Here is a 12,989-nt window from a genome sequence, read left to right as displayed (position 1 = left end):
TGTAATGAGTCAACTCTTCTAACAATAACAAAGTCTAGTATCCCCACAAAGTGTCCTCCCAGGCCCCTAGAGCCCAGACTGAGGGACAAGTAGCACTGCCATGTTGGCTCCATTTGTCAGGTGACAGCAGCTATGTCTCCCTGCCCCTCCCCATTAATGATAATAACAAAAATAGTTAATTTTCGAGTTGTGCTCACTGAATACTTACCCCAAGTCCTCTGTAAGGACAGAGTGTTTACTCCTCACAGGCTACTTGAGGAAGTAAGGTTAAGGCTGACTTTCCCAGTGGATATCAATGTGTTAAAGTATTTTTGGAAGTTCTCTGGTAAAGAAACAGGATAGATTTATGTAATCAACCTTTTCTCAAAAACTTTTGGCCTTGAACACCCTCTCTCTGGCCTGCACGCATACCTCCCCCCCCCCCCCCCGTCACTCCTGTTACTATCCCTTAATGGCTGGGACTCACTTCAGTTCTTGTATCCCTGCTGCAAGGGAGACAATGCCTTGAATGACACTAGCGCCTGGCTCCTCCATTCACATGTCAACATTACTGGACTTTGGAAAGGGGCTTTTTCTTCTGCCTCCCAGCAAATCTTCTGTGGCTTTTAAAGAGTCCAAAATGACTGAACACATCTCTGAAAGAAATACGGTGAGGGCAGGACAAGTTTTCCTAGAATGTTCCATCTTGCAGTCAGAAGACAAAACCTTGCACATTCATGTTCGAATGACTCCTCTTCACCAACCTTCTAAAGCCCTGGTATTGTGTCACCAGGACTGTCCCTTCCTGACTCATGCAATCACACCCACTGGCCTCATCAATACTGGAGCCACATGGCTGTGGGAAAGCCCAGAGCACTTAAATGGAAAGATGCGGCCTTACCCTCCCACCTCCTGTGTTCATGGGCCAGAGGTCTTGGCTCTCCCAGAGAGTAGAAATCAACTCAACTTTCCCATGACCGGTCTCTGCTAACTGTGTCCTTCAAGTATAGCTCGGCTCTGCCCTGAGCATGGAGGGGAATTGCCAAGGATGTTTGTCCAGTACCTGTATTTTTTAGCTCATATCAAGGTCTCCCAAGAGGGCTCTGGTTGCAAGGCCTATGCATTGGAAAGCACCCTTTGGGGCACACAGTTGTGTGCAGCACTTTTCCTTCCCTAGTCCACAGCAAGAATATGTCATGCAGAGGACATTTGAACCAAGGAACCAGGCACCGGCATCATGTAGGGTGTTACCTTGCCTGCAGCAGGGACACAAGAACCAGGGCAAGTGTCACACATTGAGAGCCACTGCTGATGCAAAACATAGCTCTTCCACCCCCCCCCCAAGGGAAAAAGAGTTTCTTCTGAGCCAAACCTGAGTGACTATGATGTGGGAACACAGATTCAAGTTGCCCAGAATGACATGTTCCACTGTGGAAGAGACTGCATAAAATTTAGAGTCACTGAACAACAACAACAAATAAGAAACCCATGAATCTACCAGCTAGACTGGCAGGGACATCACGGGGATTGGATACAGTGGAGCAGGGAGGACACCAGTAAGGTCCTCGGGCAATGCCAGGTGACAGCCTTAGCTTGAAGCCAGTGGGGTGCTAAGGTCACTAGTATGCCCTGTTCTGAAAGTTTTGTCTGACAGACATGAAGCCGTTAGGTCAGGTTCAGAAGCCAGTGACAAGTGACTATTAAGGGGCTGAAGACAGCCCAAGGCCATTCGGCTCTCGATCTGTTGCTCTACATTCGCTAAGTAAAGTCAATAATTCTGCAGGACCAGTGCCACAGAGGTAGCCTTTTCAGGGAACATCAGTCATTACCACCACTGAGCATAGCATGCTGGTACCCCCTCCACCATGCTCCATCTCACTCACCCCAAGAAGCAGTTTCTCCTACCTCCTGCTGGCACACTCTGAACTTCCATTGTGCCATTGTCCCCTTTTCCCTTATTGCTGTCATTGTGCTGCTTTGACTTCGGGGGGGGGGGTCGTCTGGGAAGCAGGTCTCTTCCATTCTGCTCACCATACTGGTTGGCTCCAGAGGGCTACCTGTGTGGACTCACATGGTGGTTTGAGGACTAGAATAGAAGTTAGGGTCTGTTTGGGTTCCAACCATTGTCACCTGTGTCTCTAGCACTGGTGATAGCCTGTTAACCTATCCTTAGCATCTATCCCACCCTCTGGGACACAGGGGCCATCTGCTTGCCTTGCACAGAGCTAGGATGAAGACTGAATGAGATGCTGTCTGCACAGAGCACGTTAGTGTGGCTTCTCAGTAGATGTCGCCCAGCAGAATTTTTGTCCTGATCAGACAGGAACTTTGATGAGTGGGTCCCACAGCGTGTTAGGCAACCAGTCAGCATTTATGTGGCCAAGACGATAATGTATGTAGGAAGTGGGGTGGGGGTGTTGGGTATAGCTTGGAATAAGACACTAGTTGGTGGACACTGTGGCCTTCTCTTCCTCCCTGGTGAGCAGCCCTTTCTGAGGGCTGTGTGCTATAGGGTCACATTGCCTGTTTTTCTGGGTGTTGGCTTCACTCAGGTTGGCGGGTGCTGAGAGCTGGCTGGCTGGCTGCAGAATGAAAGCTGATGAACCTATATCAAAAAAAAAAAACCTTTATCGACACCAACAAGAGTGTGCCAACACTTCCAGGGTGGCAGGGGCAGGCTTAGCTCAACCCAAGTCCCTAATTCTGAGTCCCTAACTCCTGGGAAAAGAAATCACTTGGTGGCCTTCCCTGTTTCTTTGCTATGGAGATGGCCCTAGAAGGACAGTGGTTACCATGAACCTGCAAAGAGTGCAAGGGTCAGTGGAATTAAGACATTACCACTTCCAGACTGTGATCAAATAATGACAGAAAGAGAAAAAAGATGCAAATAAATGGCCTTGTCAGAAGGGAGAATTAAGTGGCTACTAATGGGCAGGGCCCAGCGGCACACTGCACAGACTTGAAAAGCACAAGCGAAATAGGACAAGACCATTTCTCTAACATCCCAGAGAAATGCAGATTTGACCCAGGCAAGGAAGAAACGGAGGACCTCATGTGCAAAACAGTAGGGTGTGATCACCACCCCTGGGCTATGCCTGGAGCCCCTGGCATGCCAGCGTTCCTAGGCACAGTGTGCTTGGACACAGTGTGTGGGGCCAACATGGGAACCATGGGGCTCAAGCTTGACCTCCTAAGACAGGGAACCATTTGGAGGGAATTACCCATCAGCTCTGTTGAGACACAGGTCACACCACAGACATGGAGGTGGAGCTGAGGGAGGAGCCAGGTGACTCACTGATATAGAAGTTTCCCTCGGGGTCATTTCTCAGAAATGCTGTCCTGGGCTACAAATGGGAAGCACTCACTCATGGCCTGTTGAGTATTAGCCTCTGACCTGAAACACTGCAAAGAATCTAAACTGCCCTCATGCTAACACTGTAGCAATGCTACTAGATACGGGCCCTGGGACCAACTGCACAGTCCGGTTCCCAGCTCAGCTCAAGGCTGGTTCCACATTCAGGAAAGCAGTTCTTCCCATGGGGAAATGGAACCATTCTGTTTCCTTTTTGTTTGAGTCTATGTATGTACATATGTGTGTGTGTGTGCCGGTGCATGTGACCATGTGCGTATGAGTGGAGGAGACCAGAGGCCAACCTTGGGTATTACTTGGGGTGCTATCTTTTTATTATGATTATTATTTATATATGAGATTCAAACTCTCAGGCAACCATGATAACCCAGCAGGTAAAACACTTATCACCAAGCCTGATGACCTGCGTTTGACCGCTGGGACCTATGTTGTTGAAGGAGAGAACTGACTTCCTCAAGTTAGCCTCTAACCCACCCTCCACACTTACCCACTAGCAATAAATAAATATTATATATATTTATAAGTATTATATAATTATATATATGTTTATATTAAATATATATATTTACATTTTTGAGACAGGATTTCTCTGTATAGCCCTAGCTATCCTGAAACTCACTCTGTAGAGTAGGCTGGCCTCAAACTCAGAGAGTCACCTGCCTCTGCCTTCTGATTGCTGGAATTAAAGACACAAACCATCACCACCTGGCTTAATGTGTGTGTGTGTGTGTGTGTGTGTGTGTGTGTGTGTGTGTGTGTATTTTTTCAAGACAGGGTTCTTTGTGTAGCTTTGGAGCCTGTCCTAGAACTCAATCTGTAGATCGGCTGGCCTCAAACTCACAGAGATCCACCTGCTTTTGCCTCCCGAATGCTGGGATTGAAGGCATGTGCCACCACCAGCTGGCTATGCCTTTTTTTCAAGATTAATGTATATATTTTTAAGGACAAGGTTAGTCACTGGCTTAGATCTCACTGATTTGCCTGGCCTAGGCTAAGCCGGCTGGCCCCAAGGGTCCACCTGTCACTGCCTGGGATTACAAATCCAGGCCACTTTACCTTAACATGAACTCTGGGGATTAAATTCAGGTCTTCATGCTGGCAAGTCAACCACTTCACCACCTGAGTCATCTCCCCAGCGCCACAATTCCCTTCTCAACACGGGGTAAGCCTGGGTGCTTCCTCCTGTAATTCCTTCCAACTTCCAGACAGTTCTTCCCCTATCATCTCAGACAGGCAAGGTTATGGCTCGCTTCTCGGATCCGTGAGTGTCTGTGGTGGTCAGATCTGCCAGCAGGTAGTTCGGAAGCTTCAACTCACTGGCTAGATCCAGTGTAAACAATCTGCCCACAGGTCTGCCATGCCATGGTTGACAGTCTAGATTCAGAGCTCACCATGAGAAGAGCCACAGTCCCTTCGTGTCAATATCAGATGACTGTGGGGCAGTCAGCAATGCCCTGCTTCCATTTGCAGCTATGGGTCCCTTAATAATGGGACACAACATGAGAAGTGTGTCGTCAGACATACTTGTCACTGTTCAGATGGTACTCGGTGCAGACACAAGCCTAGATGCCGGTAGCTACTCAGGAGTGTGGGGTGGCTAAGGCAGCTGCAGTGAGTCATGGCAAGCACTCCTCAGTGAGCCTTCCTCAAAAGCAGAAGGAGAACTCAAACATAAGGAAAGCACATGGTGAGATAGTAGAAAATGAATTAGTAAAAGTGTCTTGATTTAAACTGGTCACATGGTAACTCTTCTCCACTACCGAATGGTGCTTGCTGAGCAGAGCTGTATACATTCCGCTCTCCCCACCCACTCCACCACCCCCTCACTTTTTAGTCAGCAGACCAAAGAATGGGCCTCATTCTGACCTCTTTTAAGAATTCTTTTATGTGTGTGGATCTCTTGCCTGCAGGTATGTCTGTGTACCATGTGCATGCCTGGTGCCCATGGAGGGTACTGGATCCTCTAGAACTAGAGTTACAGATGATTGTGAACTGCCAAGAGTGTGGTGGGGATTGAACACAGGTCACTAGAAGAGTAGCTGGTACTCCTAACCACTGAGCCACTGACCTTTTTATACATATATGTACTTGCTCATATTTGCTCCCATACAACTCTCCCCCTACTCCGCCCTTCCCCACTGGTTCTTACCTCATCTCCAGTATACATACACATATATTCCACACATGAGAGAAAACCTAATGTTTTGCCTCTTCTTACCCCCATTACTCTATGTTTCCCTCCTCTCTCTTTAGGACATTTCCTCCTTCCACAAAGTCCCCCTTCTGCCATTTTTTTCTTTCCTGTCACCAGCAGCACAGTAGACTAGCATTCCCACATGAGGATGTAACACAAACCTGGACTTCAGTAGGCAACAGGAGTTTCTGGCTTGCTGCCCATGGGTCCGCCATTGCACACCGCTAAATGGTGCACACTGTCCAGGTGGCTGCATTTCTAGAATCGAGGGCCCAGGTGCACCTCCACATTACAGGGTCTAGCTGGAGCCAGCTGTGTGTTAACTGCCAGGAAGGGAAGAGGCTCCTGATATAACCCTCTCTTCCCACTTCCCTCCTTCCTCACCCACAGCGGCACTACTTTCTACAGATGAGTTAGAGTTTTAGATGTGGAAAGGTTGAGAGAAAAGCAAGGAAAGAATTCTTACATAGCATAACTTAAAGTTCACTAAGTCTTAGCATACTGCTCAATATCCCATGTGATGTTTTAGGGAGACTTAGATGATGTTACTGTGGTGATACCTTGCTTGCACAAATAAGGCCTGTCTGAGGGTCAGAGGATGGAGCTTGCCATAGCGAACCATAGAGATATGGCGGTCTGTACAGAGAGACAGGGAGTGAGGTAGCTGGGCAGAAAACAGGAAATCGTTCTCTTGTCTGCTGAGATGCTAGGAAATAAGGTGTGCTGTGGCTTGCTCCTTCTCTCTGATCTCTCAGCATTTCCCTCAATATCTGACTCCAGGTTTTTATTACTTAAACCAATTAAGAACACCATTTACATGTTATAGAATCACACTATTCTATTGTATTATGTACATGCTAAGACAATGTTGCTAACATGTGCCAAAAACAGCCCTGTCTTTGATGACAAGTAGTTTTTAATTTTTTTAAGTTTTCTACTTTATTTTTCATACATCTATTATCTTTTATGATGTTTCAAGCTTCATAACCAAGCGGAAAATTTTAAATGCATTATCCCAAGACAAATGCCTACAGGCATCAAACTGTTTTAGAACAGATTGTTTTGCCGAGATATCAAAGAGTTCTCTTCAGTTCCCCCTGCATCTCATGGCCCAGAAGCCAACAACAGCTGAAGAGGGAGTCAATGATCCCAAGGTAGGTCTCTCGATAAGGGGCTTGCCATTGTCTGCGAACAAGACAGCTCCTGCTCCAGGGACACTGGGTGTCTCAGCTCTACCACTTGACAGAGTTCTCCAGCAGAGCCATGCTCCTGCCTCAGCATCATCAGGATAGAGTAACAGAGGATATGGAGGACACTTGACATGAGCTTCCTTTCTCATTTTTTCTTTCTTTTTGTTCTTTTTTTGTTCGGTTTTGTTTTGACTTTTTAAGACAAGGTTTCATGGAAGTCAGGATGTCCTGGAACACACTGTATAACTGAGTATGACCATGAATTCCTGATCCTCCTGCCTCCAGCTCCTGAGTTTGGGGGAACCACATGTGTACACCACCATGCCTGGTGTATACAGAGCTGCTGGGGATCAAACTCAGGGCTCCATGTACACCAGGCAAGCACTCTACCAGCTGAGCCACACACGGTCCCAGCATGGCAGCTTCCTTTTTTTCCTTCTCATCTTAATAAAAATTTAAATAACATCATTAAGGAACACATTCTCTATTAAAAGTAATATGCTGTCACAACTCCTACTCACACATTTTGCTGAACCAAGTAACACTGAATAAATATGAAATAAATGAACTTTAGTGTATCATATATTAAATTATTAAATGTTTCATAGGTATTTGAAAATCATGAGTTTAATATGGCTCTATTTTTTTTTTTTAATGAAGAATCAGCAGGCTGTGAAACACACCATTTATGTCTGAGCACATGAGGGAAAGATGAGAAACTCAGACTGTGAATGGGATTTGTTCTGAAGGCAAAGAGCCCTTTGTCCATGTCATTATCTTATCTTTTCTCACTTGGGGGAGGGGGATGTTGCCTCCTGTTGTTTCTGATTATTCCCCCTGGCTCAGAGTCTCTCTGCCCTCCTTGCTGGGGATTTTTGGCTACAAGAGTCATTTCTGGGATGGCATGGGGGCAAGGGCTCCCCGTGTTTGCCACAAGCCCACAGCACCTGTATCCTTTGTACCCACAGGAGGATGTATGCACATGAAGTGTCCACAGCCTCAGTGCAGACTGGAGTGGTGCTGGAACTGCGGCTGTGAGTGGAACCGAGCCTGCATGGGTGATCACTGGTTCGACGTGTAGACAGACACTCAGGCACTGCCCCTGACCACACCTCCTTACGGGAAACACGTGGACTCCTGCCTTCTTAGCCATTTCGTCGTCTCTGGGCATATAAGCACATACAATGCACACGCACAAACACAGACTGCAAATTACAGACTCGGCCACTAGATCCTTTCCACAGGCACCCACGGAAGCCAGCAGCACCCACTAGGCACCCAGTGAGAGGCACTTTCGGGCCTCTGGCATATGCAACTATCCAACACTGGGAAGAGAGTGTAGCCCCTTGTTTTGGATTTCTCATCCCAGCAGGAATCCAGCCCTAGGGAGGGCTTTTCCAGGTTTAATTTCCCGACTTCACCTTCACTAAATCCATGTAGAAGCCTTAGGCGAAGCCACAGCTCTCCAAGGCTGTTGCCACGCTCTGTGTAAATTAGACTGCCGTGGAATCTCAAGAGCACACTCGAGATGTGAGGGACAGTGTTCTTACTCAGCAATCACCTATTCCCAGGGGGCCCTCCCCGGCAATAGTCAAAAATATTTGTTTATCCCCAAGAATCCTATCTTTATAAATGGTGCTGATGAGATGACAGCTCGGCGGCATACAAATCAACTTATCAACCAAGTGAGAAACTGGAAAACATAATTTGAATGCAGACTGTTTAAATTACAGTGAGGGCATCAAAGTGGAACCTACTTCCACTCGCTTAATTACCTGCAACTTTAGAAAGAAATTACTCTTTTTTTCCTGAAATTATTGCAAAGTCTGGAATTTGGTTTGAAGTATTCATATTGCAGCCTGGAAGTTTAGCCCATGCATTTGTCTTCACTGTGAACTTAATAGAAAAAGTGCCTATAAAGGGCATGTTTTTAGAAACAATCCCATGATGCTATTCCAACGCTAACAGCAGTGCAGGCCGGGTTTATATTTATGGAATATTTATAGAAGCGGCATTTCTAGATCAGCCACATGAGAACATGCCTGACCCTCCATCAGAAAGGGAGACACCTCTGTGTACTTACCCCCTAAGTCCCAGGGAGTCCCATGCACCCAGTGGTCCTACAGGCAGAACCTTTTGCGAAGGACAATAAACACACTAGAATATTCCTTAGGTAAATACACATCACATTTGAATGTTAAGTTTTCAAGATTTTATTTTTTCCTGTTGTGTTTCGTTTGGTTTGGTTTGTGAGGCACTCATAACACATAAAGCTGTTTCCACTAGGTACTGTGAGATGCAGTTTCTACTGCACCCTGTGCACAGGGGTGAGGCGTGGTCTCTGCCTTTCCCTCTCATTTGATTTTCTGACTTCTCAGGAGGCTGAGCTGGCAGCTGAGGGTCTCACTGGCCCCTGAGGCCCCTTGGGACTTAAGAGGCCTGAACCTTCTGAAATCAATAAGTAGATACAACCAACAGAATCCGATGCTGGTGGGAGAAGAGGCAGTGACCTCAGAATTTTCAGGTCATATCCCAAGAGCACCTGCTCCCCCACCCCAAGCAGCCTCACCCAGAACACTCCCCAGGAGCAGGCTTCCCTCCCCTTCCTCAGAGACACAGTACTGGAACAAGGCAGTAGTGTGAGAGGGGGCCACACAACATGACTTATCACCAACTGCTAGAAAATCCATCCTCTCCTTCATAATCCAGGGCTGCCAGACCCAAGTCCAGAAGCCAAAGATCAGATGGAAACGATGCTATGGTATCTTGTAGTGTGAGGCGAGGAGAGCAGACCTAAGCCCATGCTTGCATCCACCCCCACCAGGACCCAAGAGAGTGTCATATGCTGACCCAAAGTGGCAAAGCCACCTGTCCTGCTGCATGCAGGGTGTTCATGTCACCCATCACTGTTCTGTTTGCAACATTGCTCTTTCCCATCGCCTCCTTCCACACCCGTGTGCTGTAATGGGTTTGGGAAGCCAGGACAGGGTTTGCTCTTCTGCTCTGTGTCAGACTCCCTGGAGCTCTGGGGCTCGTCGGCATGCTCCTTCTTTCTCTTCTTTCTTTCTGGTGATGGCCTATGCTTCCTTCAGAATAGAACAGTGATTCTTAAAATAACCTAAAGGAAAAACACCCACAGTGTGTGAGCATGAGTCAGCCTGTGTTGTGTGAGCATGAGCAGTGGGATAAAATGTGGATGTCAAAAGAATGGCAGCCAAACCTTTGCAGAGCAGTCTTTCTTTCTCCGTCAAATGCAGTAGGGGATATCTGAAGACTGTGTCCGTGGTGGTACCCAGACTGTCAATAAAAGAATCAAAAGAGTGTTTGAGCTTGTCCTTGGGGACATATTTCTTTGTGGCCTCTCATACTGCTTGGAAGCATCACCCACTGGGAAAAAGTGACCCCTTTTCTCTACATGATTAACCTCAAGGGTTCTGCTTTTTTAGTTATCAAAATGTCAAAACAAGACCTCATTTTGCACCAGGTGTTGTTGGCGCACACCTTTAATCCCAGCACTCGGGGAGGCAGAGGCAGGTGGATCTCTATGAGTTCTAGGCCAGCCTGGTCTCCAGAGTGAGTGCCAGGATAGGCTCCAAAACTACACAGAGAAACCCTGTCTCAAAAAACCAAACAAACAAACAAAAAAAACAAAACAAAACAAAACAACAACAACAAAAAAACAGACCTCATTTTGCAATTTGATGGTTGCTTTCTTGCCTTTCTGGTAGACTTGCTCAAAAAACGTGTTTACAAGAGAAACTGGGTCTGGAGAGCAAGAAGAGATGTTCAGAAGTTATGAGCGCTTGTTGCTTTTGCAGAGAACCCAAGTTCAGCCGAGTGATGGCTCTCAACTGTCTGTAACTCCATTCCCAGTGAATCCGATGCCCTCTTCTGATCCCCACTGCCTCCTTAAGGCATGTGGTGCACATACATGCATTCAGGCAGGTACACACATGAGCATATGCATGAGTGCACACACGCACGCCAACACTGAAGTATACACATACTCACACAAAGAGTGAGGTAGGGGGTGATCTCTCTCTCTCTCTCTCTCTCTCTCTCTCTCTCTCTCTCTCTCTCACACACACACACACACACACACACACACACACACACACACACACATAAATAAACAAATAAGTAAATGTTTTGAAGAGAGACAGGAAGAAGCGTGGGTCCATGGAAGTGACCCAGTGTAGTAAAGTGGTGGCTACAAGAGTGTGAGGACCTGAGTTCAATCCTCTAGACACCACATAAAAAAAGCCAGGTGCAGCAGCACACACCTGTAATGCTCAAACTGAGAGGCAGCGATAGGAGGATCCCAGGAACTCACTGGCCAGTCTCCAAGGATTGGGGAGCTTCAGACCTTGTCTCAAAAAAAGATATAGAAAACCTAGCATTGACCTCTGCCCCCGCCCCATGCGTGTTCATCCATGCATCACACACATCAAAACAAAAAATGTCAAAACTGTGTGGTGGTGGTTTCATTCTACAGTCTGTGTGTTTACTGGGTGCCTTCCTCATTGCTATGATGAAATACTTGGCAAGAACAACTTAAGGAAGGAAGCATTTATTTTGGCTCACAGTTCAAGGAATGTATGGCCAGTGTTGACCATCAACTACAAGGGACTTAGAATCACTTAGAATCACCTGTAGAGGGGGAGGGGTTGGATTGGGTACATAAATGAGAAGACACACCCAGCTGTGGATGGGATGTTCTGAGGATGGAGAAAGTGGGCAGAATACATGAGCATTTGTCTCTCTCTGCCCCCTGACTTCAGGTGCAATGGGACCAGATACCTCAGACTCCCCATGCCCAAGCCTTTTCCACCACAATGGATGCATACTCAAACTGTGAGCCAGGACAAGTGTCCCCTTCTTTCTTCTTTAAGTTGCTTTTGCCGGGTATTTTGTCACAACAATAAGAAAGTAGCCAACACTGAGCTAGGTCCCCTCACATCTAAGCAGTTGGGGGCAGACAGTAGGGAATGTTGATGCTCAGCTGGCTCCTCCTTTATGTCTAGTCTGGAACTCCAGTTCATGGGAGGGTGTTCCCACATTCAGGGTGGGTTCTTTTCCCTAGGTACACGTCTCTGGAAACACCCTCACAGACACACTCTAAGGTATGCCTCCTATGTGATTCCAAACCCAATCCAGTTGACAGTGAAGACAGTGTCAGAGCTAAAAGTGTGGATGCTTCATCTTCTCGGGAACTTTACAGTGCCTGGCTTGTTTCAATGTGTCTTTTGGGAACAACCTGAAGAGACGTCTCTGGATAATCTTGTATATCTTCCAGGCCAGCAGCATGCTGGGGATCCCATTGGAGCCTGAGAGATGCTCGGAGCAAATGCAAAGGTAAGACCCATAGCCCACCCAGGAAGCAAATGCAAAGGTGAGGCCCATAGCCCACCAGGGCATCCACAGAGACAAGGCCACAAAGACAGCATGTGCATGTGTAAGCTCTGAGTACCAGAGCAGGAACCCTGCTCCACCACCCACACACATGTGAGCTCTGGAGACAAAAGCAGCATCTCCCTCTTTAGACTGTCGTCATGATTCATTGAACAAATTCCCATCAAGCCATCCACAGCTGACCACTAGTATTAATACATGAACAAGTCAACAGAGGCCACAGAATAAACAAAACCACAGAGTGAATTACAGTAATTACAAACACCAGGTGTGTGCACACATTACCATCATAGATTCATGACTTCATGTGAGTGGCAGATGGGGGTATGTTTGGATTCAAATGTGTCGGACTGCATTCTTCATACTTCTAGAAATTTCTCTGTAAGGGTAAGTTGTTCTTTCTAGCTGTGTGTGTATTGTTTGTTGTGTATGTGTGTATTGTGTGTTGTGTGTGTATTGTGTGTTGTGTGTGTGTATTGTGTGTGTATGTATGTGTTGTGTGTGTGCCAGTGGTATTCAGGGTGTGGGCTAAGGAATTCAGATTAAGAATGGAACTAATTGAGTACAAATAGTGAATACACATGCAAAATATGGGGGAAATCAACTACCCTTTTCCCCACCCCCCATAACCCATATATTTCAGACAGCATGGATATATGAATGATTTGTATTTTAAAGGTAATATTATCTCAGCATTTATTAGTCAGGGTTCTCTAGAGGAACAGAACTTATAGAACATACACACAAGTAAAGGGGGATTTTTAGAATGACTTATAGGCTATAATCAGCTAGTACAACAATGGTTCTACAAACCAAAGCATTCAGTAGTTGTTTAGTCTGAATG

The 12,989-nt window shown here is 46.6% G+C and overlaps 1 protein-coding gene across 3 annotated transcripts in view; it reads left to right on the top strand.

Moving 5' to 3' along the window:
* Positions 1 to 9,018, top strand: part of Prkn (parkin RBR E3 ubiquitin protein ligase) — a 1,098,850-nt gene extending 1,089,832 nt beyond the window's left edge. For all 3 annotated transcript variants that reach the window (XM_027401104.2, XM_027401103.2, XM_027401105.2), the window contains one exon: positions 7,702 to 9,018. In XM_027401104.2, the coding sequence (XP_027256905.1) occupies positions 7,702 to 7,814 (113 nt within the window). In that variant the 3' untranslated portion in view covers positions 7,815 to 9,018. The remainder of the gene's footprint in view (positions 1 to 7,701) is intronic.
* The last annotated feature ends 3,971 nt before the right edge of the window (positions 9,019 to 12,989 follow it).

Source organism: Cricetulus griseus, chromosome 2, assembly GCF_003668045.3.
Source record: "Cricetulus griseus strain 17A/GY chromosome 2, alternate assembly CriGri-PICRH-1.0, whole genome shotgun sequence".
NCBI classification, from domain to species: domain Eukaryota; kingdom Metazoa; phylum Chordata; class Mammalia; order Rodentia; family Cricetidae; genus Cricetulus; species Cricetulus griseus.
This window is presented reverse-complemented; position numbering and strand designations above follow the sequence as displayed.